Source organism: Callithrix jacchus, chromosome 3 (assembly GCF_049354715.1).
Source record: "Callithrix jacchus isolate 240 chromosome 3, calJac240_pri, whole genome shotgun sequence".
In the NCBI taxonomy this organism is placed as follows: Eukaryota; Metazoa; Chordata; class Mammalia; order Primates; family Cebidae; genus Callithrix; species Callithrix jacchus.
In genome coordinates, this window is record NC_133504.1 from 115,793,857 (window position 1) to 115,821,675 (window position 27,819).

At 40.7% G+C, this 27,819-nt stretch overlaps 1 protein-coding gene and 1 long non-coding RNA gene across 15 annotated transcripts in view; one reads left to right on the forward strand and one right to left on the reverse strand.

Moving 5' to 3' along the window:
• Positions 1-248: 248 nt before the first annotated feature.
• On the reverse strand, positions 249-3,231 carry LOC118152257 (uncharacterized). 2 transcript variants are annotated; one of them, XR_008480171.2, is made up of 4 exons: positions 2,917-3,231; positions 1,856-1,913; positions 1,422-1,512; positions 249-644 (listed from the first exon to the last, which is right to left on the reverse strand). It is a non-coding gene; the product is annotated as an uncharacterized LOC118152257 (long non-coding RNA). The 2 variants fall into 2 exon arrangements; XR_013533052.1 differs by having other exon boundaries at positions 249-1,913.
• A 48-nt stretch (positions 3,232-3,279) lies between these two features.
• Positions 3,280-27,819, forward strand: part of RASGEF1B (RasGEF domain family member 1B) — a 655,029-nt gene continuing 630,489 nt past the window's right edge. For all 13 annotated transcript variants that reach the window (XM_078366979.1, XM_078366986.1, XM_078366987.1 and 10 more), the window contains exon 1: positions 3,280-3,767. In XM_078366979.1, coding sequence (XP_078223105.1) covers positions 3,699-3,767 — 69 coding nt within the window. In that variant the 5' untranslated portion in view covers positions 3,280-3,698. The remainder of the gene's footprint in view (positions 3,768-27,819) is intronic.

Sequence of the window (27,819 nt, forward strand, 5' to 3'; positions counted from 1 at the left end):
AAATATTCCCTGTGCTCCTCATTATTGCACTCCCCTTCTCAAGTCCCTCTCTCTCAAATGAACATCATCTGTCCTTTGCCCTATCTCCTAGTGCTCAGCACAGACTTGATTGATGGCTGTTCTAGGTTTCATTCTGGGCTCTGCCATTAACCCTCTGTGTGGTCTTGGATTGGTTCTCAGTTTCTCCCCTTTAAAATAATACAGAATTATGTCAATCAAATGAAATTGCCATGTGTAGACAAATGCCATGTGTAGACAAATGAAATATTGAATTTTTATTGAGTTCTTATTATCAGTATCACAAAATAAAACACTGTTCTAAATGTTTTACATATACACCTTTACTTATTCCTCAAGATAATCATGCAGGAAGCAGGAGTCTATGTAGCTCTCATGATCTTCACCCTGGAATTACTTCTGTGATATTACATGGCAAAAGCAACTTTGAAGATGCAACTAAGGTGACTAATCGCTGACTTTAGATTAGAACAATTATCCAGGGAATCACATGAGACCTTTAAACGGTAAACGTTTTCTCTGGCTGTTGGCAAAAGAGGAAGTCAGAGATATTTGAAGCATGAGAAGGACTCAATGCGGTTTCTTCTTGAAGATGAAGGGGACTGCATAAGGAGGCCAGGCAGCTTCTAGAAGCAGAGAGTGGCTTTTGGGTGATAGCCAGCAAGGAAACAAGGACCTCAGACTTACAGCTGCAAGGAACTAGATTCTCCCAACAACCTGAATGAGTTTGGAAGTGGCTTCTTCCAGGAGACTCTAGATAAGAGCCCAGCCTGGTTGGCTTTAACCTTGTGAGACTCTAAGCACAGAACCCACTGGAACCCACAGACTTCTAATCTACAGAACTATGAGATAATAAATGGGCATTATCCTAAGCTGCTAAATAGTGGTGATTTGTTATGACAGCAATAGAAAACTAATATAAACCACTTGTGGTAGTGCCTTTTATTATTCAACCCATTTTGCAGATGAGAAAAGTGAAGTGCAGAGAAGCAAAGTCACTTTTCTAAGTGTCACATTTATTAATTATATCTTAGACAATTTTGTGCTGCTATAAAAGAATACCACAGACTGAGTAATTTCTTTTTTTTTTTTGAGACAGAGTTTCGCTCTTGTTACCCAGGCTGGAGTGCAATGGCGCCATCTCGGCTCACCGCAACCTCCACCTCCTGGGTTCAGGCAATTCTCCTGCCTCAACCTCCTGAGTAGCTGGGATTACAGGCATGCACCACTGTGACCAGCTAATTTTTTGTATTTTTAGTAGAGATGGGGTTTCACCATGTTGACCAGGATGGTCTCGATCTCTTGACCTCATTATCCACCCGCCTCGGCCTCCCAAAGTGCCGGGATGACAGGCGTGAGCCACCGCGCCCAGCCTTTTCTAAAAACAAACATTTATTTCTTACATTTCTAGAGGCTGGGAAGTCCAAGATCAAGGTTGGCATCTGGTGAGGGCTGCTATCTGCTTCCAAGATGGTGCCTTGAATGCTGTATGCTCTGGAAGGGAAAAATGCCACTGCATCCTTACATGGCAGAAGACGGGACAAGAGGGGTGAACTCCCTTCATGAACCCCTTTTATAAGGGCACCCAATCTCATTCATGAGGGTGGAGCCACCATGACTCACAAAGGCCACACCTCCAATACTGTTGCATTGGGGATTACATTTCAACATGAATTTTGGAGGGAATGAAAATGTTCAATCCATAGCAGTATCAGAAATGGGATTTAAATGGAGGTAGTCTGCACCCAGAGCCCATGACACAGTGCCTGAGACATTCATAGGTACTTATTACACATTAGTTTTCTTCTCTTTCCATTTTAGTATAGTCTGGAGGTACCTTGCTGCCACATTTCTTGATTTTGCTGCTGGGGGTTAGCTGGTGTTGTGGCAGTGTTCTGGAAAACAGAGAATAAATTAACATACTTAGAGCATTAGTTTTACTCATGGGGGGTAGGTCTTTTTGTTTCATAATAAGCCTGAATATTTCATAGGGTAGAATGCAGAAGATAAAACCAGATAGCCAAAAACGTTTGAGAAGCACTGAGATGGCATATTCAAATTAATTTAGTTTGACATCTTTCCTTCCTCTTTTATCCCTTAAATTCACAGTGAATTTGCCGCACCAGCTAGAATCCTGGAATGGCAATCAATGAAATCGGGACCCAGCTATTTATCAGCATCCATCTTCTGTTCATCCTGTCCAACAGGCATTTATAGAGTGTCCACTCCATGCCCTGGGTGTCACTGATACAGTATGACTTGGAGTAGTAAAAACTTTTCTAGTTCTGTTTCCTTGCAAATAAAATCAGGTGATTTGACACAACTATCTCTAGGGTCTTATCTGTCACCAAATCTAGTGTTTTCTCAGTCCTCATAAGTTTACGTCAGCATTTTTTTTTACACAGTAGGGCCATGTTTCTTAAAGTACAGCCTGGGGTACCATCTATATCCGAATCTCCTGAGATGGCCCAGGATCAGAATCAGAATCACTGGATCAGAAACATAGGTTGGGGGCCCAGAACCTCTCATTTTAAACATGCTCTATAGGTCATGTCATTCTTATGCGCGTTAAAGCTTGCGATGTACAGCTATGGGGGTGCAGAATAAATACATAATAGAGACCTGGCCCTAAAAATGTCTTTTTAAATGAAAAGACAAGACTTACACGTTTGAGACAAGCTCAGGAGCTGGGATTCTCGCTCCTGAACTTCAGTGAATCTTTTTCGGGTTTTTTTTCCCTCCCCAGTTTGGAGGGAAAAACAGGGCCACACCTGTCTGGGTCACCTGGCTGTGCCGGTCCTTGGCTTTTCTGGCCGGAGCTAAGGACAGGGAGGGAGCTGTGATCTTGGAGCATATCCGGCCCAGGCCTACAGTCACCTTTCCCTTTTGGGGGCTTACCTGGGCCTGCCAGATTTACAGGCTTAGGATAATGTGAGAACAGGAGGGGGAGTTCCTCCTCTGAGGCTTCGGGAGCCTTTTCCCTTTCCCAAAGGAAGGGCGGGGCGGCGCCGGCCGGTGCGGGAGCCCCTGCGGGCGGCTTGCTCCCCGCTGCAGCGACTCTCCCGGGTCAGTCAGCGGAGTGAGGCGGCCGCCTTTCCATCTCCGTGAGCGCTGCCGAGGGGAAAACTGGGGAAGTGGGTCAGCCCGGCGGCTCCCATCCACAGACCGTACCCTGCCCCGGCCGCCCGCTCTCCCCTGGAGCTTCAGGCGTCTGCTCCCGCCTGGCGGAGTCGCCCGAGTGGCCCTGCCCAGGGGCGGGGCAGGCCGGTCCCAGCGCCACGGCGCTGCGGCCGCCGGCGGCCCTTGCCCTTGCGCGCCGCCAGTCCTGCGGCGCGGTCGGCCCGCCCGCCACCCCCTCGGCGGGGCCCTTCTCTTTACTATGGTAATAGTGACATTCAGCGGGAAAGGCTAGCGAGGCGGCGGCGGCGCCTGGGTTCCCGCAGCGCGGAGGCTCTGGCTGCGGACCCGGCTGCTCGCACTCGCACCGTTGGACGCCGGGGGCGGGCGGCCGCGGCTCTCTCCCCGCCCCGCCCGGCCCCTCAGCCGCCGCTGCGGGGCAGCCCCCGAGCCACGGCCCCGGCGGGCTTGCGGACTGCGGGCAGGATCCCGGCGCTCGGGCTCTGGCGCGGGGATAGGACAGAAGCGGCGCGTCGGGAGGGACCCTGCCTCACCGCTCGTATATGGCAAAGTTTCTCGCCGAGCTCCTGGGCTGCACGTTGCCGAGCAAGGGCGCCTCTCCCATGTTTGAGGTAGGTGGAGGGTGTGTCCCCTGAGGGACCCCTGGCCGGCCAGGGGTCCCCGCGAGTTGACACGTGTACAGGTTCACCTGCCTGGTTTCTACCTGGCCATGGGGGCGGGGCGAGCAGGGGAGGAGGGCTAGGAGGAGACCCGGAGCTTAGGAGCCCGGATTCTGGCTCCTGAACCTCAGTGAATCTTTTTCGGGTTTTGTTTTTTTCCCCTCCCCAGTTGACAGGTGAACACGTTTTCTGTCAATCTGGCTGAGTTCTGCCAGTTGCTCTTTACCTAAAATGCCAGGATGTCTAAAAATGAGCAGTATCCTGCAGTCCTCTTTGCTGCCTACTTTGTTTTTTCCTTTTAGTCTGAAAAATAACAGAAAAATCTTCCGGTCAAAAAGGTTTCCACCTTACCTCCTCCAACTGCTCCCCTCCCCCAATCTCCCGCACAGCGCAAACTCCATTTAAGTTAACTTGTGTCTTCTGTGAGTGAGATACACTCACAGAAGTGAGGAGGGTTAAAAAGAGATTTGCCAAATCAGGTGAACAAACGGCAATTCCTAAGGCAGGTTCGTTTAATTGCTCACACCTGCTTGCGGTGGCAGTGCTGCTGCGGTGAGGCGACTCCGCCCGGAATCATTTAGGAGAGGGCTGGCTGGCTGGCTTTCCTATACTGACCACTCAGTAGGGAGAGTTTCATGCTGTGGAACCCCTCCCCGGCCTCCTTATCTCTGCGGTGAGAACAGAGGGTGTCCTTTGTCTCTTTACCCTGCCCTTCCTCAAGAGACTGCCTGACACGCTGGCCTGACGGACTCGGCCAGGTTAACCAGTGCTGCAGGCCGCGTTGCACTGTGCTCCTCTCTCAGTCACAGTCACGGTAGCCTGACGACTTTCCCGGCCAGCCACTCCAGGAGCTGCCCCAGCCTTCCATGTCTGCAGTTTCCTGACTGGCCAGAGAAACACAACTTGGTCTCTTCTCTGGTGAACGCAGCAGTTTGTCCTTCAGTAAGGCACCTCTTCAGGTTCCAGACTCTTAATATGTTCCCTGGCTGCTAGTGAGTCTCTTCTCACCTTTAGCACCTGTAGCTGTTCTTACCTTCTGAGATTTTATGGTCACATACCTTTGATTTTGAAGCTCAAATTACCCAACCCATAACCTCCACTGTGTGACAGAATGGCTTTTAAGCAGGGAGATCCCAATAGTAGGTAATAAGGAGGAGCTGGGAAAACAAGAGTAGGGTGGGAGAAACCAGGCTGAAAGGCCTGGGCAGTTGGTAGCCTGAAACCTATAAAATAATGAAGAACCTGGAAAAGTTGTTTTCCAGACCTGCTGGGAAAATTAGCTGTCACCTTTGGCATGCAACATCACTGCCCATTTGCTGGTCTGTGAAGTGTTATGTAGCATTTGGGGGTCACTCTGGAGACCTGAGATACTCCCTTAAATTGCTTTTCTCTTTGGCTTTCTCTTCACTTGTGTTTGGATTTTTGTTCTTAAATCACCAAACATGCCAAGCGATTTTGGTTGTGTATACTGCCTTTTGGTTATATATTTGGTTGTATATTCCTGCTGCTTTTATCCTCCAGCCAATAGATGCCCCATCTTGATTTTTCAGAATGATTGGCTCCCAATCATTTCAGAGAGGAGGCAGCCTATAAAAACTAGCCACAGACATATTTAGACAATTAAAAAAATTAGTGGCTGTTTTGTCTTTGAAGAGTTCCCAGGAAAGGGAATTCCCTCAGTCCTTTGTCACCCCTCATGTCTTGTTCTGTTATTTTCCACCATCTAGAGGCAGGAGCTATTTGTAGCATTTGCCCTCTCTGTCTTTCTACAAAGGATTGAGTCATTATTGGCTGACTTGACCTAACACATCCCACCTAGGTATTGTTCTTAATCGGTATTGCTGGACAATCTAGGTAATCATCCCTTTTCCACCTCTGGGGAAAATCAGTGGCCAGAGATGAAGAACTGAGTTAGGAATGTGCTTGAGGATGCTGGGTTCTCAGGCAATAGCACCTTCAACACACTCTGGCTTATACATGAAGAGGCAGTCATTTGGGAAGGAAGGAGAGAGAAATGTGTAAGAAAGATATTCTTAAACCTTTCTAAATATTCATTTCCAAAAGTGAAAGTGCTAGGACACTTGAGAGAAATTTAGGCAGTTTTTCATTTTCACCAAATGCTCCAATTCTAACTTTGGTTATCTTTAATTTCAGAGAGATCAGGAGAAGAGGGATGATTTTCTAATGAATGGCCTTTGGTTTCATTTTGGTTAGAATGTGGACAAGAATGTAGTTTCTTCCCACTCAGGCCACTTAGGTTTGCACAGAGGATATTCACCCTGAGAAGTGAATCTGGGACCTCTTACTGTGTTTGCAGTTGTCTGGCAAGAGGGAACGAATGACAGGTTATAGAGAAAACAGGGCCAAAAAAGTCACTGTGGTTGAAAAGCAGCTCCAGTGTGTGCCCTGCGGCACAGAGCATGTATACTGGAAACACAAAGTGTCTTAATGATCATTTTATTACCCTTTTGCTTTGTTTTATCTTAGTAAAGTATTTCAGTTTGCACACGAAGTTGTTGAGAACAATTAAATTTCTAGAAAAAAGCAAAGGATCTTAAGTTTACCCCAGGACCATGGATGGCTGTGCCCTGAGCACTGGTCTGGATATTTGGAATAATGATTGTGCTACACCAACGCAGAGCACCTACAGAAAGAGTGGGCTTGCTGTGTATTCTGATGTCCAGAAGCATGCAGGCAGGTGGGTTTCAGACCTCGCAGGTGCCTGTGTGCTTGAATGGATGGATAGATGTCTGGCCCTGGCATCCATTCCTCCCCCATGAAGTTCTGAATTATGAACCTGACCTCCCCCTTGAGCGAGCCCCAGTCTTGCTTTTCATGGTGCCTTAGTAGCATTTGGGGTGGTAGTTAGTCAGTGATGGGGTTTGAGTTCCAGGACAGGAAGTGGTGGGAAAATAATATAGTCAGAGGCTGTTACTTTTTAATCTTTTGTGCCCTTCTTCCCCCCAATCCACAAATCTGCATTTTTATTTTCTTGTGTGTGTGTGTGTGTTTTTTTTTTAGACAGAGTCTTGCTCTTTGCCATGCTGGAGTGCAGTGGCACAATCGTGGCTCACTGCAACCTCTGCCTCCCAGGTTCAAGTGATTCTCCTGCCTCAGACTCCCAAGTAGCTGGGACTACAGGTGTTTGCCACCACATCCAGCTGATTTATATATTTTTAGTAGAGACTTCTGACCTCATGATCTGCCTGCCTCGGCCTCCCAAAGTGCTGGGATTATAGGCGTGAGCCACCACGCCTGGCCAATTCTGCATTTTAAAATCCCTGTTATTCTTCATCATCTTACCTGGTGGTACACCTTTAAGAAGCCAAATTCATTGGGCTGAACACGTAGAAAAGGGATGTTTAATGTCATACCATCATTCATGATTATGGTCTCCAGAATTGACAAACTCATGTATACTGTATGTGTTTTTGCATTGTTTTCTGTCTCTACTTGTACTACTGCCTAACTGTGACAATACATAGTAACTATCAGTTATTGCCTACTCTAGGCTAGGCATTGTTCTGAAGGCATACTATACATGATCGCAGCTATCCTTTACATAGTCTTACAATAACAACCATGTGTTAACAACCGTGTGTTACAGATGAGAATATTAAGGTTTAGAGAGCTTCGTTTGCTTAAGATCACTCTTGTAATGTATGCTGGGGAGAGGATGCAAACGTAAGTCTGCTTTATCGCAAAGTTCACTCACCTTCTTCAACTATAGTTACTTGATATTCTGGAGTTTGTTTTGTTTTGCCTTTTGTTTTTTGGCTTCATTCTTATATATAATCTTTTTGGAAGAAGGAAAGTAATCCCCCATTCTCTCACTGCCCTGACTATGTTACCATTGAGATGTGTATTAGTCAGTTTTCACACTGCTATAAAGAAGTACCCAAAAACAAACAAAAAAAAAGAAAAAAAAAAAAAGGGAAAAGGAAAAACAAAAAGAAGTACTAAAAACTGGCAATTAATGAACAAAAATGTTTTAATTGACTCTGCATGGTTTGGGAGGCCTTAGGAAACTTACAATCATAGCAGAGGAGGAAGGGGAAGCAGGAAACTTCTTCACAAGGCGGCAGGAAAGAGAGAGAGACAGCAAAGAGGGAAGAGCCCCTTATAAAACTATCAGATCTCCTGAGAACTCACTATCATGAGAACAGCATGGGGGAAACTGCCCCCATGATCCAATCACCTCCCACCAGGACCCTCCCTTGACATGTAGGGATTACAATTTGAGATGAGATTTGAGTTGGGACACAGAGCCAAATCATATTAGGATGGCACAAATGTCTTATTCCCAGAGACATTTAATCAAAGGCTGATCGAACTTGAAGGGCAGTTTCAAGTTCAGTTGCCATGATGATTTATAGATAACTTCTATTTATTGAGCATTTCTGTGTATTGGCTTGTTTTATTGCCCCAATAATGTGGTAAGTGGTATTGTCATCCCTGTTTTGGAAATGAAGAAGTCAAGGCTCAGAGTGACTACATGAATTGTCCAAGGTCACTCACCTACTAAGTGTCTGATCTGGAAGGTAAATCCTGGATTCTGGTGCCACAGTGCTTTGCCAGCTATCTGTATTGACTTACCTGGTTTTGTAACCTCTGATTTGTTGTCTCATCTACTCTATCTTTAGTACTATTACTAAAATCATCTTTCTAAAAGCCCAACTCAACATGGTGTCCATATACTTTCCACAAATACTTAATTTTTTTAAGTCTGGCATGGTGGCTCATGCCTACAATTCTAGCACTTTGGGAGGCCAAGGCAGGAGGATTGCTTGAGGCCAGGCTGGGCAACATAGTGAGACCCTGTCTCTACCAAAAAAAAAAAATTAGCCAAGCATAGTGGCGTGTGCTTGTAGTCCTAGCTACTTGGGAGGCTAAGGCAGGAATATCGCTTGAATCCACGAGTTATTGAGCTTGCAGTGAGCTATGATAATGCAACTGCGCTGCACTTCAGCCTGGTGACATAGTGAGACCCTGCCTCAAACCCAGTTTTTTAAAGTTTTCTTTATTTATTTTTTAGGATGGGATCCAGCTATGTTGTTCAGGCTAGACTTAACCCGCTGGACTTAAGGGTTCCTCAAGCCTCAGTCTTTAGAGTAGCTGGGACTACAGGCATGCACCACTGTACCAGTTACTTACCCCAGTTCCATTAGTGGTTCACCACATGTGCAGATTCAACAGGGTGTGTAGATTTCCTCCAAAGTATGGTCACTGCCTGGTTAACTTGCCTAATCTTTCCCTCCTATCACTATATTCCTAATATTCCAGCAAATTTACTCCCATTTCTTGATTATGTTCTCTCGCGTACAAGCTGTTACTCTGCCCAGAATATTCTTCCCCTAATAGTCATCTATTGAAGTTGTATCTTTCTTCAAGGTTCAGCTCAAATCTTACTTCCAGATCCACCCATCTTGAACAATATCCAGCCTCTACCAGAGGCCCACTGAATATTATATGTGTGTGTGTGTGTGTGTTTTCTGGGACCTTGGACAACTTCCTCTTTGAATTTCTCTAAGCTCCAGTTATGTCTGCAATGGGGATAACAGTAGTGCTTAATGCAGGGTGGTGACTGTTAAACGAGTTATTGCCTGTGAAGCACTTACTTAGAATAGTGCTCAATACGTGTTAATTGTTGAGACTGTTGCATGTGTCTCTGTCCTCTTCAGTGTCAGGAACCATGTATTTCCTAGTCCTCTAGTACCTGCCATGTATTTTGGACACAGATTTGCATCAAATAAATGTCTGATGGATCAAAGTGATTTTCTAACCCTCAACGTTCATATTTTTTTTGCCTTTACATTATTTACTGTTTATCTGAAATCCAGATTTAACTGGGTACCCTGTATTTTTATTTGCCAAATCTGGGGACCCCATCTTATCTTCTCCCTCTTTCCTCTAGAACCCTGCTCCTAGAGTCCAATCCCACTTACCTGTGGAATCCTTGTTCTTATCCTTCTCTCTTTATAGCTCCTACTCTGCTCTAGATCTTGTCCCAAGCCAAGGGATCCACTTAGAGGGAATTGCAGCTGGGTCAACTGTCTGTTCACACTAGTATGAAAATGCGGGAGTGAGCAAGCCTCCTATTGCAGTGTCAGGGCTGTGACTGAGAAGTGTGTAACTAGCATTCTATTTATTCATTCTTAATGTGTTCACCAATTCAGTCATTCATTTATTCAACGAATCTTAAATGCTTTCTTTGTGCTAGGCACCCTACGGAAGCCTTGTTAAGAGACACTCAAACTGTTTTGACTGTGACTTATGGTAAGAAATATATTTTACATTGCAATCCTGGATGCACATAGCTATTTATAACAATGAAATTAATTTTCAAGAATAATACTTTTCCTTATGACATGGGATATCCTCTGATCTTTGCAGTTTTATTCTTTCGTTTTCATTCTATTAAAAAATAAACTGATAAAGACCCACTAAATTGATTTCATGGGTTATGACCCACAATTTGAAGAGCTCTACTATATAGAATAAGATTCTATTTTTACCAAACAATTTGTATTACCCCATTATCCCAGTACTACATTTATACATCATTACACTATACATTGGGAGATTCTTGTTGTCTGTCTTGGGAAACCAGTCACCATGGAATACCATTATTTTTTGGGGGAGAAAATGTTTTCAGAGTTTCAAACTACTGACTTGCCAAACAGCATTTGATAAATATCCTGTCTCTAAATGGGGGAGCATTTGGGTAAAAGATTTGGCATGTTACCCAAACATATTTTATGGTATGGTTTTAAAGTTAAACAATGTGCCTGAATTTCAATGATTTCTCTTTTAGCACCCACTAATGACAAACGTGTTCCACTGGTTGGATTGATTTCCAGGGCTACATTTTATAAATCTTTCAATTTTTATATTTCAGTTAACTCCATCCCTTCTCTCCTTAAAATGGATATACTTTCAAGCAGTTTTTTTCTTTCACTCTCATTTGCCTGTTAAAGACCTTAATTTTGCCCATTACAATTATAGCTGAGTTCCTTTGTCTAAGTGAATCTTGTACACTTTCATCCACTTGGTCATTCTGATGGGCTTCAAGCATCTAGAGGATGAAACATGTGATCAGACTGTTTTGAAAGCAAATAACTTGGACAAGTATGGCTGTAGCTTCTCTGATTAAATGCTTGTGGATGATCAGAAGAGAGAAGTTTACTTCGAGAATAATAGCTCCTATTGCCACAGCTGGGCTTTCTGTGAGGGTCATTTGAATTTTAAGCTAATAGATACTGGGTTTGTCTTGTAAATTCAGAATTCAGTTTGTTTGAGGGCCAATTGGATTGCTCTACCACATCTGAGCCATTGTATATGCAGGGACAACTCTACTTACCTTTTGTGTTAGCTGCTTTTAAACTCCACATGTGGTCCTAAATGCTCGCATTTCATTTATAAGAATATTTGGTCCCATTATGATTACATCTGTCTAATGGTTTCTTGCTGAGAAACTGTTACATGATTTTTTTTTCTTTTTATAGTTTGATAAGGAAAGGCTGGTGTTTCAAATCTGCCAAATGGCCAGTGCTGACAGGATGTCATGGGGGGAAGGAATAGGAGTTTAATTCTTTGATGTATTTCCCTTTGCTTAGTTCTTTTCAGTTTATAATGGTGTTCTTGTATATTATGAATTTCTTTACTTTGCATGTGTTTGATAAGATATAGTAGGTCCAGTAGTGACATTCACATTAGGAAAGTTCTACCTACCTAGAGTTGCCTACTGAGGTAGCCCATAAATAAAATGGGAACTTTTATTTATCTCAATTTGTGATGAGTAGAATCTGTGCTTTCTGCCCTTCGAGATTCTTAAATGTAGTCTAGGCTTCATTCTCCAAATACCTATAATATATCTAAGAGTATCTTATATTCCTTTCAAGCCCCTACATTTTCAAACCAAAATGGAAGCCTCATTTTCTTCCTGGCATCCACCTGAAACCCAGTTCTCCTTTCCAACTCCATTGTCAGCCAAAAGTGCCCATTTTCTTTTTGCCTTAAGTAGCACTTTGGTGCCATCTTTGCTTTTTCTTCCTTTTCCTCCATGGACAATTTGTCAGTGACTCCTGCAGATTCTTTCTTGGATTTATACCTTTCTTTTTATCCATATAACTCTCCATTCACTGATCTGACAAATGTTTATTGAATGTCTGCTATGACCTAGGAGCAGTAGGGCCCAGAGAGGATTTCACAATAAGTGACTAATTGTTTTTCTTTCCTCAAGTCTCACTTCTCTCGACTCTTCCTGAATAAACTGCTATTATACCACTGTGCCTTTTCATCATCAGTTTCCTACATAAGAGTCTACGTGACTTCCTATTTCCAAAGGGTCAAGTCCCTAAATTCTGCCTAGATTATTTCTAAGGTGTTCTAGTAAACGTCTCACCCTGCCTAGCCAACTTTATTTCCTGCCATTGATTTTCTTCAAGGATCCTCACATGTTCAAATACAGATTCTTGCCTTTGTTTATGCTATTTGGCAGTCCTCTAACACGAGTTATGTCTGTTCTTTCTGCTCTTCCTTAACTGAACCCTATGTAATCTTCAGGGCCATATCCAAGAGGCAACCCTCCATGAAGCATTCCCCAATATAGCAAAGAAACTCAGAACAGGCTGAGGAACATATATTTGCCTTCCAATCCTGTCTCCTCTACTTCTTAGCTATGTGAGCTTAATAAAGTAAGTTACTTCTTTGTGCCTCAGTTTTACTTTCTGAATAATAATAATAATAATAATGATAACTACTTCATTGAGTTGTCGTAAGAATTAAAGTAGTTCAAATAAATACTTAGCATAGTGTGTGGAATATAGTAATTGACAAATAATATGTATAATAATTATTATAAAATTTCCCCTTGACCCCAACCTCTGAATTATCCTCTTCTTTGACTATCTTAGAACATATTGTATACTTTTCTGAATGTTCTGAACTGCTGAGCAAAATGTAGGTGCTAAATCAATGCTTATTAATTTTGAAAACATTCCCTGTGCTGCTTTAGCAGAATCTAGGAACCAGTTTATTTCTGAATATATTTAATTGTCCTTCATGAAAATGTGACAGCCACTGTCCTTTAGTGATCCCATCTCTGATCTATGGGTTGTGTATTAATATTAACTTAGGCAGCAGTTGTGCAAATGATGATAATGTACTTTTACATACAACTGTGGCAGAAGCAGTACTTGAAAAATGTGCCAATTATAAATGCCACTTAAATGAAATTCAACCATAGATTGCAATATAATTAAATACAGAGTGTTTTTTATTTTTCAATTGGGTTGCAAACATGTATCCTCAATATAGGTCAAGTGAAGCGAATCCATGCCATAAGTCAAGAATTTATTAATCAGACTTTTATTTTCCATGCTGTTGGTGGAACATTCTGGGTGGAAGTCAGGTTAGATTACTCCAAAAGTAATTTGCTCCAAAGAATACTTTCCCAGTGGGTTTCCTTATCATATTTCCAGTGGGAAAGTAATGATGCCCTACTTCTCTGGAAGCTCTGTTGGGTGCCTAGAAACATGGGAATTTACTTTCATGGAGATTATCTGAACTTGACTGTAAGTCAAGTGAGGGTACCTACAGGGAGGCACAAGGGGCTGAAAACTAAAGAATGACAGTGTTACCAATTGCAAAGAACCTGCATGGGGAGTCCTAAGACCTGGACTCGGAGTCTAGACCATCTCCTCACTAGTTGTGAGCTATTGGGGGAAATCTCCTTACCTCTCTAGTGTCAACTTTCATAGCTTGAAAATCAAAGTATCAATATTCGATTTGCTTCACTCACAGAAATGATGTGAGGCTCTAGTGTGGTAATAAATGCAAACATCCTTTATAAAATATCAGGCATTATACAAATGTAAATTGTCATTACTGATTCAGTAATGATGAGAACAGAAACATAAGGTGTATATTTGGCATCCTGGGCATACAGGAGCTTGCTGGGGAATGGACTGTTAGGGGTGGTATAAAAGATGAAAGATGGAAATGTTTCTATTTGAAGGGTAGAGAAGGAAAGATGAAGCAGTCAGAATTTTCAACTAGAGCTCAAGGTTTATGAATCCAATGCTTAGGTCACCAAATAGGCGTCTTATCTTTCTTTGAAAAGGTATTTTGGAATGCTTGGGAACTTTGATGACAGGCTTCATTTCAGGCAGCCTTAAGATACTATGGTTTTATTTTATGGAGATTTCTTTTCCAGAATTATGTTATTCAGTTTAGAATATGATTGTGAAAGGATATGGTGGGAATTAATCTGACCATGATTAAGACCTCAGAGGAAGGCTGCAGGCTTGAATGCACTCCTAATGGTCAGTGGAGTTTATAGTTTGCCTTGGGCAGAGTCTAATTTTCTAGAGAAAGTACTTGATTTATTTTTAGTTTCTCACCATATCTAGTATATTTTACCTTAAGCAGTGTGTCCTGCCTTGGGGGAGCCCTGTGGAAGATACAAAGTAGGGTAAGATTAGCCCAGCCTTAAGCTCATAGACAGATGGGGAAGAGTGACTGCTTGAGTGTTTCCTTCCCCTTTTATATGTAGGTCCCCACAATGGCTGTAACCACTGAGGCATATGACAGGTTCATATGTCTCTTACTTTTTCCCTGAGAATCTTCATACTTAGCTTTTGTGAAACTGGGTTAGGCATAGACATCTCTGGGATTTAATTTCCTCTCTGTAAAGTTGATGTTTTAATAGATCCTACCTTAAGAGGTAGTAAGGTAGTGTACATAATATACTTAGCTCAGTGTCTGTGACATAGTTATTCATAACAACAATAATTTGTCTACTAAACTAGTCCTTGGTTTTAATTTTTTAAGCATCCCATGGTTTTAATTTTTAAAATTCTTATTAGTAATTATCTAGAATTGTGCTATTTACTTGCAATGGGCATGATTGTATTGTAGCCAGGGGGAAGGGAGGGAATAGAGAGTATAGAGAAAAGGAATAGTGAGCATTAAAAAAAAATCTGAATTGTTGGGTCAGAAATTCTATTTTTATTCTTTGTTCCAAGTGTAATGCCAACTTTGTTATTAGAACCATGTTAAAACTTAGTCTTCTAAGAGTTCAAAATACTTTCGCACTTACCCTTTTATATCTGTGACTACTGATGTCTAGAAGGAAAAATAACACACTCGACATTCTCCAGGCAGTCCCTATCTGGTAAATGAGAACTGTCTCAAGGATCAGTAAGTAGAAGTAACAGAGGCAATGTTCCTAGAAGGTATTAAAAAATTTCCCAGGGGTATATAATGCATTTATAATGGAGCCCCCCTTGCCGTGTCAGAGCTGAGATTTGGCTATGTCCATTGTGTGTCAACCTCTGGAGTCTATATGTAGCCAGGTAGGTACATAGATATTAAAGTACTTTCTGAGATCTCAACTTTAACTAGGTTTAAGAATAAAATTCTATCAACATAGGGGAGGAGAGATATCAGTGACAGAAGACCAATTGGAAGGGCTGCTGGGCTAGATTCAGAAAGAGGGTCTGAGGGTCTAGGATTATAGACTGCAGAAACAGATTGTGGCTGGTGTTTGAACTCCCTCCTCTTTCTCTTTGCCCCCTGAGTCTAGTGCCCTGTGCCAGGAAAAACAGCTTAACATATCATGACCCAAGCAACCCTGCCACAGTGTCCTTTCAGAGAGCAGAATCAAAGGAAGTAGCTTTTTCAATGCAAGGGAGCATTGGTGGCCTGGGCAGAGCAGTCATGGGTAGTTTGCTGCAGGGGTGGTAGGAGTGCACATACCATCTGGAGCCAGCCTGGTCCAGTGGACGCCTGGATTGTTTCAAGTGCTTACATGACATAATTCCCCCAGAGGACACCTCCTGACACCAGAGGAAGGAGGGATCCTTGGAAGAGAATTTTATATTCTTAGGGTGGGAGTGGGATTACGTGGCTAACAATATTTGGGTGTAAGTAATAAGGTGACTTCCTTTGTAATTGTATTTGTGTACATAAAATGGGTCCATATAATCCTGTCAACTTCCTTCTTTCCTGTTCCATTCTTGAATCAGTGTTTCCCACAGGTTACAGGTTGGTCTTTTGTGAAACTGAATCCTCCACTGATATGGTTTGGCTGTGTCCCAACCTAAGTCTCATCTTAAATTCAATTCTAGTTCCCACAATCCCCACATGTTGGGAGAAGGACCCCGTGGGGGGTAATTGAATCGTGGGGCTGTTACTGCTATGCTGTTCTCATGATAGTGGGTGAGTTCTCACAAGATCTGATAGTTTTATAAGGGGGGCTCCGCACCCCCACACCCCTATCCCTGCTCATTCTTCTTCCTGCTGCCATGTGAAGAAGGACTTGTTTGCTTCCCCTTCCACCATGATTATAAGCTTCCTGAGGCCTCCCTAGTCCTTGGAACTGTGAGTCATTTAAACCTCTTTCCTTTATAAATTACCCAGTTTGGGTATGTCCTTATAGCAGCAGGAGAACAGACTAATACATCCACCAAGCCATTTTGTTCTCACAGTGAGCTTTTGATGTTCATTTTAACCACAATTTATATGTGTTAAAAAGTATTGTTTGTCTGTTAGGAGAAAGTGGGGTGGTATGGAGAGGTCAGTCACACACACAGCCACATGCAGACAGGACAGACAGACAGACACACAATGATTTGCACCTGAAATGGCCATGATGATTAAACCACATCATGACCAGTAAAGTGACTCAAGACGTCTCACTGATTTTATTTACTAACTTTGCTCCAGACCTTAAACATGCTTGTATACCTGAGGCCAACCTCACAGGATACTTCTCAGAGGTTAACAAACTGAACTTACTTTCCTTTAGAAAGGGAGTTTCTCTTATGCCTTTTTCCTGTCCTCCAGCTTAGGGAGTTCCTTTCTAAGAATCTGTGACATAGCTATGTGCAACTTCATTTTTTCCATCTTACTCTGCAAATAGAAACTGATTTCATTTTTTCTCATGTCTAAAAAAATAGTGCATTTGATTTCACAGGCCAGAAAGAAATGATTGGAAAGCATCCAGTCAAGCCCTGGGGAACTCCCTAAAATTATCCTCTACCTTATGGACTATCCAGATTGTTTGTATGTGTGGTTGGAGAAGATGGAGGCAGGGAAGAGGGACTTGGGAAATACAATTTTCTCATGCCCAGATGCTGTGAGTATGTCAGATGGCTGGGTGAGCACTCCTGGTGCCTCCTGTGATTTTTAGGAGTCTATTTGCTTGGTGCCAGGTTTGCATGTCCAAGCAGCTGGGCAGACCCTTGGGATTTCTAGTCAATGCAGCTCCATCTCTCTGCATGTTGTGTGGACTTTCCTTACATGTGAATACTTCCTAGACGAATGGGGGGACTTTTCTTGGCCTACCTTAGGTTGCATTTTTGATTTGGAATTGCTGTGGGTTGGAGTGACTAAGAAATGCTCTCATTTTGCAGAGTTGATGGGCAATAAACAATATTAATGGTTCTTTAGAATTTACCAAAGCATCTTACATATATTATTTTACTAGAAACAGAAATATCAGGGAGCTATTTTATCCTATGTACAGATGGAAAATAAAAGAACAAGGAATCAAGAAATATTAGCAATTGGAAAAGAGCTTAAGTCTAAAATTGTTTGACCAGTTTTGCAGATAATTAATTTACCACCTTTTTCCATGTAAGCTTTCCTTCTTAATAGGGTAATGCTTATCAGGGATTGGAGTGGGAGTAGGAAATGGGAAGATGTAGGACAAAGGATGCAAACTTGCAGATATGTAGGATAAGTAAGTCTAGAGACTGAGTGTACAACATGCCATTATAGTTAATAATGGCATTTTTGTGAAGAGAGTAGATTTTACATGCTCTTACCCCCCTCCCCCCACACACAAAGGGTAACTGTATGAGATGATTGATATATTAATTTGATTGAAAGCAGTAACCATTTCACTATGTATATATACATCTAAACATCACGTTTTATACCTTACATATATTCAGTAAAAAGATAGCACTAGAAAATCATCACCAATTGAAATCATTAATATGAAATTTTTGAAAATCATGAAGTATTAAAATATATAAGGTTTTCATCTCAAATAGAGTTTAGGACAATGCAGGGTGCATCTAAATGCCATAAAATGTCATTGTTATGTAAATGAAAATTTTCATCATTAGTAAAGGGCCTTTACATTTCTGGCCTTACATATTTATGTGAATACAAATAGGAGCAGCTTTAATGATATGTTTCCAAAATCATTCCCAAGGCTTTTCTGTCTCACAACATTAGTATAAATCACATCTGTCGTTTCTGACCATCCGCATCTCTTCCTTTGATTTCATTATATCACTGGATAAAGAGTACCCAAGCTATGAACTGTAAAGAATAGTTATATTTTTCTCTCTGGACAAATCATTCCTAAGGTGCAGCTGGTTGGGGTGATGACCCAGGATTTTATGTTATGGAATCATCTGTTCTGCTGACTGAGAGGATTATCAGTGGTAGAGAATAATCAACACATTTCATGGCACATTGCTTTGTGGATTTTGAAGCACTTTCACCAAATCTCTCTTAACAGCTTTTGATACTTTATTATTCCCATTTGATAGATTTAGAAGCTGAGATCCAGAGAGGTAAGGTGAATGTACGGACATAACGACAGGCAGAAACTAATGGAGCTAGGACTTGAGCTCTAGGTCTTCTGATTCCAAGTTCTTCATTCCTTCCAGGGTAACCTAGGTGTTAACTGTGTTCTCTCACCAATATAAGGAGGCAAGCAAGACTCATATACATTAATCATCTCAGTGATGACTTCAACATCACCAAAGCAAAAAGGTGACACTTCCCACTTCTGTATCTAAGGCTGCCCTTTAGTGATTATCCTCTAGAGTTTAAGTTTGAATCATTATTCTCACCTGACACTTACTATCTTTGTGACCATAGGCAAGCTACCTAACATCTCTAAGCTTCAGTGTCTTCATCTGTAAGGTGAGGACAGTGGTTATTATGAGGGTTTAATGAAGAAATATATGCAAAGTGTTAAGCACTATGCTTGGCATGTTATTAACATTAGATGCTACCTCTCTTCTTATTTTTCTTGTTTTCTACTTTATGACTGGGCTTGATTTACAGTTTAGCCAGATTCCTAGTGTATTAGCATTTTTGGAGGGGCAGGTATTCAGTGGACATGTGATGGGAGTGAGAAAGGCCTAGGAGAAGACACCTACTATAGACTTTGTCCTCAGCCCACATGGAAACCAAATTAGACTCCAGAGCACTTGTGGTGATAGAAGATTGGTTTGATTTTCTTTTTCTTGGTAAATAAACCAGTGTTTGTTTTTCTTTGTGAAGTCTCTTGCCCACCACATACAATGTGCTATGCTGATTGTTCGTTGAACAAGTTTTACTTAATCCCAATTATGTGTTCCATATGTGTGCTTGTTGCTGTAAGGATTACAAATAGAACAAGATGCGGTTTCTGCCCCAAGTTTGCTTGAGGAGGCTTGATTTCTAAGCACAAAAATAGCATTCTATTCTGAGCTGAGGTGTGGTAGAAAACCACTATGTATGTTCTAGGGTAAAGATTTCATGAGCTAACTCTTCCCAACATACTTCCAAGTGCTGTGACACCACTTAAAATATTTCTTCAAAAGGAGTTCATTACAGAAGAAACAATGCTTTTCCAAATTGATGCTATAAATAGGCAGAATATATTATCATTTGTATCTCGCTACTTTACTTTCTAAGACACAAGTGATGAAAAATGGTAAAAAATCGAGATTATGTCTGAGGTTGTATCTGATTGTAAAACCTTTTTCAAATAACGGTTCTTTATTGGATTTTCTGATTTTGTTTTGTAGTGCCTTAGGCAAATTACTTTCCTCATATGTAAAATGCTCTAAATGAAAACACTCACTGGACTGTGCTGCACATTAAATGAGATATGATGTGAAAACACAGCTTTCACTCAGCCCCTGGCACATAGCAGCAATATGCAGTTAGCAATATTTTTCTTTCTATATTGATGAATGTGCTCCTTGTCTTTCCTAGACTAGAGGTTTAAATGAAACCTGCTTTTGGAGTCCCTCCTCCTATTGTTCACTTTTATTCTGCTATCCCCTAGAGCATTTTGATGTTGTTTACAGCTTGGCATGGCTCCTCATGCATAGCTCATCAAAGAGTTAATAATGCTGTGCTTCAAACTTTCTGGTTTGCTGGAGCTACTTAAACAGAGAAATCATTATAGCTCATTTTGTGCAACCCATTGATGTCCAGAGCAACTAATTAGAGACAGAGTATAGAAAATCAATCTTTACTATAGCGTTGACATTTCTTCCAACTTAAGCAGTTGGTATGCTTACATTCTTTGTGCAAACCTGTGGAGATCTAAAATTATCCCAGATGACTACCTTAAAGGGTTCTAATAGGCTCTTGGTGTTAGAATAAAGATTATTTGAACATTAAATACATAGTCAGAATTTGGAAGGGATCTAACACATTACATGAGCTCACTGGACAAGTAGTTTGCACTTATGACATCATTAAAGAAGCTCTTGGAGAATCTAGCCCATTTATAAGTAGAGGGAAGAGGATTGTGTTAGGTATTTCCTTTAGCACTGCAGTTCTTGACCTTCCCCACCACAAGTTCCAGGATGCTAACCTGCATGAAATACAGCAGTAGAGTTCTCTTGGCCTCAGTTTCTAATTGGGTTTGGCCAATGAGGAGTTTTGCTGAGAGAGACTGGAGGCAGTGAAGACTGGGCAGGCAAGACATTTGTTACCACTACTCCCTACATGTGGGATCTCCTTAGGCTGGCTGTGTCCCTCTACCTAAGATCACATCTCTTGTAAAGTGGTCCTCATCACATAGCCTCTCTCCAGTTTCCTGTTATTCTCCCTTCTCTTGCTACTTTAGGGTTGGTAAGCATGTTACTTGCCTTAAAATACTGCACGATGTCTTATGGTTTTCCTATGCCTTTCCTGTATCTTTGTAAAGAGTCAAAGTTTCATTGAATTTTCCTTAAGCTACCTAATTCAAATATAACATCTGTTTCCTACCAGAATACTGAATGATAGAGGAACAGTAGCAACTTCCTGAAAGATCTAAGTGACCATCTGAATGACTGGTTTGTCATCAATTCTGTCAATTCATTAAAATGCTGTGTGCTTCATTATATATGCATGTAAAAGTAGATAAATTCACAACATGAATTCACAAGAATGATATATAATGATGTAACTTGTTTGGGTTGCCGTTCGTAGTTAAATGAAAAGTGATTTGGGTTGAATGAATATATTATTAGAGCTTCTGTAAATGTCAGTTTTAAAACAGTAGAGTGTTTACAGATGTAGTAGAACACAAAATCATTGCATCCCTACTTCTTAACTTGCAAGTGAGGAATTTGAATCCCCAAGAAGTTAGATCTGAGTTGCCCAAGGTCAGACAACCAGTATATTGGTTCATTGTACTGCTACCACAAAATATACCATAACTTAGCATTATAATTAACTGAAATTTATTTCTCTCAGCTCTGGAGGCTGGGAAGTTCAAAATCAAGGTGCCAACAGATTCTGTGGGTCCTCACAGAAGCTGTCTTTCAGTTTAACCTCACTTGATGGAAAAGTTAAGGAGACTCTCTTAGGCCTTTTTTGTAAAAGCACAAATGCCACTCCTGAGAGCTCTGATCCCATGACCCAGTCACCTCCCAAAGTCCCAATTTCCTAACTCAATCAACTTGGGGTTGAAGATTTTAATGTATGAATTTCAGAAGGACTTACATATTCAGACCATAGTAACTAGTGTGTGGCAAATATGGGTCTTAAATCTCATCTCATGACTCTAAAGCTAGTGGTTATGGATTTCGATTTGTTTTTGAAAGGGGAATTAAGTGCAAGTGAGGAATTTAAGTTTACAATAAATCACCTGTCATGTCAACTTGGCCAAACAAAACAATGTTATGATGATATTGACACTGTTTAAATTTGTTTATTCATAAGAGAATTTTTTCCTGCATAGTACTTTTTGCTTTAGAAAATGTAACTTATACTTGTGGTGAGTGATAAATTATAAAAACATTTAGAAAGGAATCCCAGTTCCCAAATAGATTTTATTATTTAAAGAGTTTCCAGGGAACTAGTCTCACTTCACTCTTTCATATTAGAAAAATACTGTATTTTCTATTGTGTATGTGGTATGTGCACCCTGATAATTAGAGTGGCTATTACACAGAAAGTGTCAGTGTTTCTGCCCTTAACATAACAGCCTAATGCGAGGGAGATAGGGTAGAGACAATACTCAAAACTGATACAAGAACAGAAAACCAAACACCGCATGTTCTCACTCATAAGTGGATGTTGAACAATGAGAACACATGGACATAGGGAGGGGAGCATCACACATCAGGGCATGCTGGGGGATGGGAGAGCTAGGGGAGGGATAGCAGGGGGTGGGGGAATTGGGGAGAGATAACATTAGGAAAAATACCTAATGTAGATGACAGGGGCATGGATGCAGCAAACCACCCATGGCATGTGTATACCTATATAACAATCCTGCACAATCTGCACATGTACCCCAGAACTTAGAGTATAATAATAAAAAAAGATAAAAGAAAAGTAAACAGGGTAAAATTTTCTGTGTAAGCCAACTGTTAGGTCCTATAGATAACCCCTTCAATTAAAGGGTAGGGCCCTGAAGTCGAGGATGAAAATTTACATTTTTTAAACAGTCTCTTCTACCTTTTACATGTAGGCAGGGAAAATGATAATTGTTTAGTAAATGTTTGGCAAATAAATAAATGAAACCACAGTAAGTGTTATATCAGTATTTCAGGAATAAGAAAGGGAGTTTGGGCTGGGTATGGTGGCTCATGTCTGTAATCTTAGCACTTATGGAGGCTAAGGCAGGAGAACTGCTTGAGTCCAGGAGTGTGAGACCAGCCTGGGCAATGTAGTGAGACCCTATCTCTAAAAAAAAAAAATGTATATATATATATATATATATGTATATATATATATATAGTAAAAAAAATTAGCTGGACCTGGTGGTGCATGCCTGTAGCCCCAGCTATTCAGATGGCTGAGGTAATAGGATTGCTTGAGGCTGGGAGGTTGAGGCTGCAGTGAACCACTGCACCACTGCATTGCAGCCTGGGCAACAGGGTAAGAGAGACCCCGTGTCAAAAAAAAAAGGAAGGAAGGAAGGAGGAAAGGAGGGAGGGAGGGAGGGAAGGAAGGAAGGAAGTAGGAAAAAAGGATTTAGGAAGGAAGGAAGGAAGGAAGGAAGGAGAAAGTAGATTGGTAGGTAGGTTTGGTCTAATCTGTGTTTTATCCATCTCATAGTTGCTAGGCTAGATGGCTTATGCATCGGGACTATTATTTTGCTATATATTGTGTGAGAGTGTGGTGACAATTTTTTCTATTTGGGTTTGTATCTAGAAAACCCAATTGGATTATCAATTCAATATTATCTCTTTAATAAATTAAAAAGTGAAACTGTTTACATAAACAAATCGATAATATGATGATTTGAATCAATTTTACTATGAAACAATCACTTTTGTTGTGCATAAAACCTCAAAAATTAATTAACATAATCTGTATATTGGATTTAGTTTTTATACTTTTATACTGATGCATAACAACAGTCACTCACACCAGTCGATGTGCTAGTTTTCTCGCATTTTTATAATGTACTAAGATGAACTTTGCTCTAATTCTGCTTTCTATTGCAGAATTATATAGTAACATTAGAGTACACATTACTATATTAAATGCATATGTTAGAATTTTAAACTCTAAAGTTTGCTTCTGTGTAATGCAAATATATTCTATTTCCTTTAAAACATCATATATGAGTTCTTGTCTTTTTAATATCAGCACTGACTTGATTATATTTTGAATGGTGAAGCTTTCTAAGAAAGATCTGTAGAAAAGATAATGGGCAAGCATATGTTTACTCAAATGTAAAAATTATATTGTGATCATGGCATTTCCTTTAAAAAGAAAGTTGAATAGAAAGTTATACCATTATCCTGTAGGGAGGGTGACCAATGCCATTTCATCTTATCAAATTAGTTCTCTTCCCCCACTGGACCCAAAGGTGGAAGAACACAGACCTAACAGGTTGCAGGACTCAGACTGGGCCATATGTGAGAGTAGGTGAAGTCACTATATGCATATGTTTGTCTCTCTTTCTTCTTCCTTTCTTCCTTCTAAACTGATAAGGGCCAGGAAAAACTCCCACCTGTAAAAATGCACAGGTATTTCTTTTTCTTTTTTTACTCTTTTTCCTTTCTGTCTTTTAAGAGTAGAAAGCTCTTTCTCAGAAAAGATGTTGCAAGCTTTCTTGCTATCCCTAGATTCACTTTCTTCCTTCCACACTTCAACAAATGTGAAGTTACTGTCCAAGCAAAAATTTCAATGTTACAAAGTCATAACTGTATCTATTTTTTCATTGTTGGATCCCCAGCACATAGCAGTGTTTTCCAGAGAGCAAGCTTGTAAAATGAATGTATGAATGAATGAATGCATAAAACCATACCTTCTTTTTTCCACATGTCTTCCCTTCCACTGTCTCTTTCATCATCACTAAGAAAACTTGAATGATATTCTATTTCATGAGTGTACATACTTAAGGATATAAGAGTTTTTTTTTTTTGAGACAATCTTGCTTTGTTGCCTAGGCTGGAGTGTGATCTCAGCCCACTGCAACCTCTGCCTTCGAGGTTCCAGCGATTCTCCTGCCTCAGCCTTCCAAGTAGCTGAGATTACAGCGTGCACCACCACTCCTGGCTAATTTTTAGCAGAGACTGGGTTTCACCACATTGGCCAGGCTGGTCTTGAACTCCTGACCTAAAGTAATCTGCCCGCCTCAACGTCCCAAAGTGTTGGGATTACAGGTGTGAGGCACCAAGATGCTTTTTTTTTTTTTTTTTTTGATAGGCTCCTTCCCTCTTCCTCTTTGGCCTTGGAGGTTTTCAGATTTGACTCTCATGTTAACCTGATTACATTTGCTTTAAATATTGAGGGTGGATAGGAAGGAATGCTAGTATCCCTAATGTGATTTCCCCTTCTCTGGAGAAGCACTGGGCCCTCAAATAGTTTAGGGTGACAATGATTGTAAATTCTAAGATATATTGTGATAGCAACTTTAACATTGTTTAAATTGATTAAAAATATTTGTGTATATCTGACTTTTTAAGTTGATACAGTTAAAACTGATCAAGTTACTAGTAACATTCAACCAAGGAGTACAGAAACAAAATTTAATGCATTTACTTCACTTTTTTTGGGGAATTTTTTGTGTGTTCATTTTTATTTCCTGAGGCATTTTCTGTACAAATCTTTAATCATCATTAATTGAAACAGTTAGATAGTAAATACAGGAGGTTTTCTTCTCAAGGCAAATAGTTTGTTTTATTCCAATATGTTGATTATTTTGAAAGGTGTTACAAACAATCAAAATAGAAAAATTTTCTTATTACCATAAACATCACATTAAATTGAAATATTAGAGCTATCGGCCAGGTGTGGCTCATGCTTATAATCCCAGCACTTTGGGAGGCCGAGGTGGGTGGATCACTTGAGCCCAGGAGTTTGAGATCAGACTGGACAACATGGTGAAACTCTATCTCTACAAAAAATACAAAAAATAAGCTGAGTGTGGTGATGTGTGCCTGTAGTCCTAACTACTCCAGAGGCTGAGGTGGGAGGATCACTTGAGCCTGGGAGGCAGAAGTTTCAGTGAGCTGAGATCTTGCCTTTGCATTTCACCTGGATGACAGAGTTAGACCCTGTCTCAAAAAACAAAACCAAAGGCAAAACTATCCATAAACTTTTGCTACAATAACTTTTTAAACAACCCTTTTAGCTTTTCTCCTTTTCAGTGGCCTTTCCTACCCATGGTGACTGTCCATGGTGCTGAAATTACACTGTCTTTTTAGACATACTCACAAAATGATGGTGACATTAGAACATTTTATTCTAAGTCCCTCATTTTCAATGAATATTATGGAGTGCTTAACCTACAGCTTGTAATGCTTATCAGAAGAAGATTACATGTGCTTTTCCCGTTACTCAAGGCTGGCAAACTTGCCTTCAAACCTGGAGGATCCCAACTAGAGTTAGTTAAATGTGTAAAACTCTAGGGTTCAATTAAAAAATGAGTTGCTGAATTATGAGTCTTCATAAACTATTTGGATACAAGAAAATACAGAGAGACTTTTTTCTCTATTGGGTACACTGATGAAATATCACCAGCTTGTAACAATCATTTTGAGGGCTATAAATGCTGTTTGAATTAAAAAAAAAATCTGAATTATTTCTCACCTTTGAGTTTTTTGAAGGCCTTCTTAAAATTCTGATGGACTTTGAGGTACATTTCTTTTTTTTATTGCATTTTAGGTTTTCGGGTGCATGCGAAGAATGTGCAAGATTGTTGCATAGGTACACACATGGCAGTGTGATTTGTTGCCTTCCTCCCCATCACTTATATCTGGCATTTCTCCCCATGCTATATCTCCCCAACTCCCCACCCCCTGCTGTTACTCCCCTATTTCCCCCCTACAGACCCCAGTGTGAGATGCTCCCTTCCCTGGGTCCATGTGTTCTCATTGTTCAACACCCGCCTATGAGTGAGAACATGCAATGTTTGGTTTTCTGTCCTTATGTCAGTTTGCCGAGAATGATGGTTTCCAGGTTCATCCATGTTCCTACAAAGGACGTGAACTCATTGTTTTTGATGGCTGCATAGTATTCCATGGTGTATATGTGCCACATTTTCCCTAACCAGTCTATCATCGATGGGCATTTGGGTTGGTTCCAGGTCTTTGCGATTGTGAACAGTGCTGCAATAAACATTTGTGTGCATGTGTCCTTATAGTAGAAGAATTTATAATCCTTTGGATATATACCCAGTAATGGGATTGCTGGGTCAAATGGAATTTCTATATCTAGGCCCTTGAGGAATCGCCACACTGTCTTGCACAATGGTTCAACTAATTTACACTCCCATCAACAGTGTAAATGTGTTCCTATTCCTCCACATCCTCTCCAGCATCTGCTGTCTCCAGATTTTTTAATGATTGCATTCTAACTGGCGTGAGATGGTATCTCAATGTAGTTTTGATTTGCATTTCTTTAATGACCAGTGATGATGAGCATTTTTTCATATGTTTGTTGGCTTCATGTATGCCTTCTTTTGTAAAGTGTCTGTCCATATCCTTCACCCACTTTTGAATGGACTTGTTTTTTCTTGTAAATCTGTTTGAGTTCTTTGTAGATTCTGGATACCAGCCCTTTTTCAGATGGGTAGACTACAAAATTTTTTCACATTCTGTTTGTTGCTGATTCACACTAATGACTGTTTCTTTTGCTGTGCAGAAGCTGTGGAGTTTGATTAGGTTCCATTTGTCTATTTTGGCTTTTGTTGCCAATGCTTTTGGTGTTTTGGTCATGAAGTCCTTGCCTATGCCTATGTCCTGAATGGTTTTGCCTAGATTTTCTTCTAGGGTTTTTATGGTGTTAGGTCTTATGTTTAAGTCTTTAATCCACCTGGAGTTAATTTTAGTGTAAGGTGTCAGGAAGAGGTCCAGTTTCTGCTTTCTGCACATGGCCAGCCAGTTTTCCCAACACCATTTATTAAACAGGGAATCCTTTCCCCATTGCTTGTTTTTGTGAGGTTTGTCAAAGATCGAATGGTTGTAGATATGTTGTGTTGCCTCTGAGGCCTCTGTTCTGTTCCATTGGTCTATATCTCTGTTTTGGTACCAATACCATGCTGTTTTGATTACTGTAGACTTGTAGTATAATTTGAAGTCCTATAGAGTGATGCGTCCCACTTTGTTCTTTTTGCTTAGAATTGACTTGACTATGTGGGCTCCCTTTTGGTTGCTTATGAAGTTTAAGGTGGTTTTTTCCAATTCTGTGAAGGTCATTGTAGCTTGATGGGGATAGCATTGAATCTGTAAATTACGTTGGGAAATATGGACATTTTCACGATATTGATTCTTCCTAACCATGAACATGGAATGTTTCTCCATCT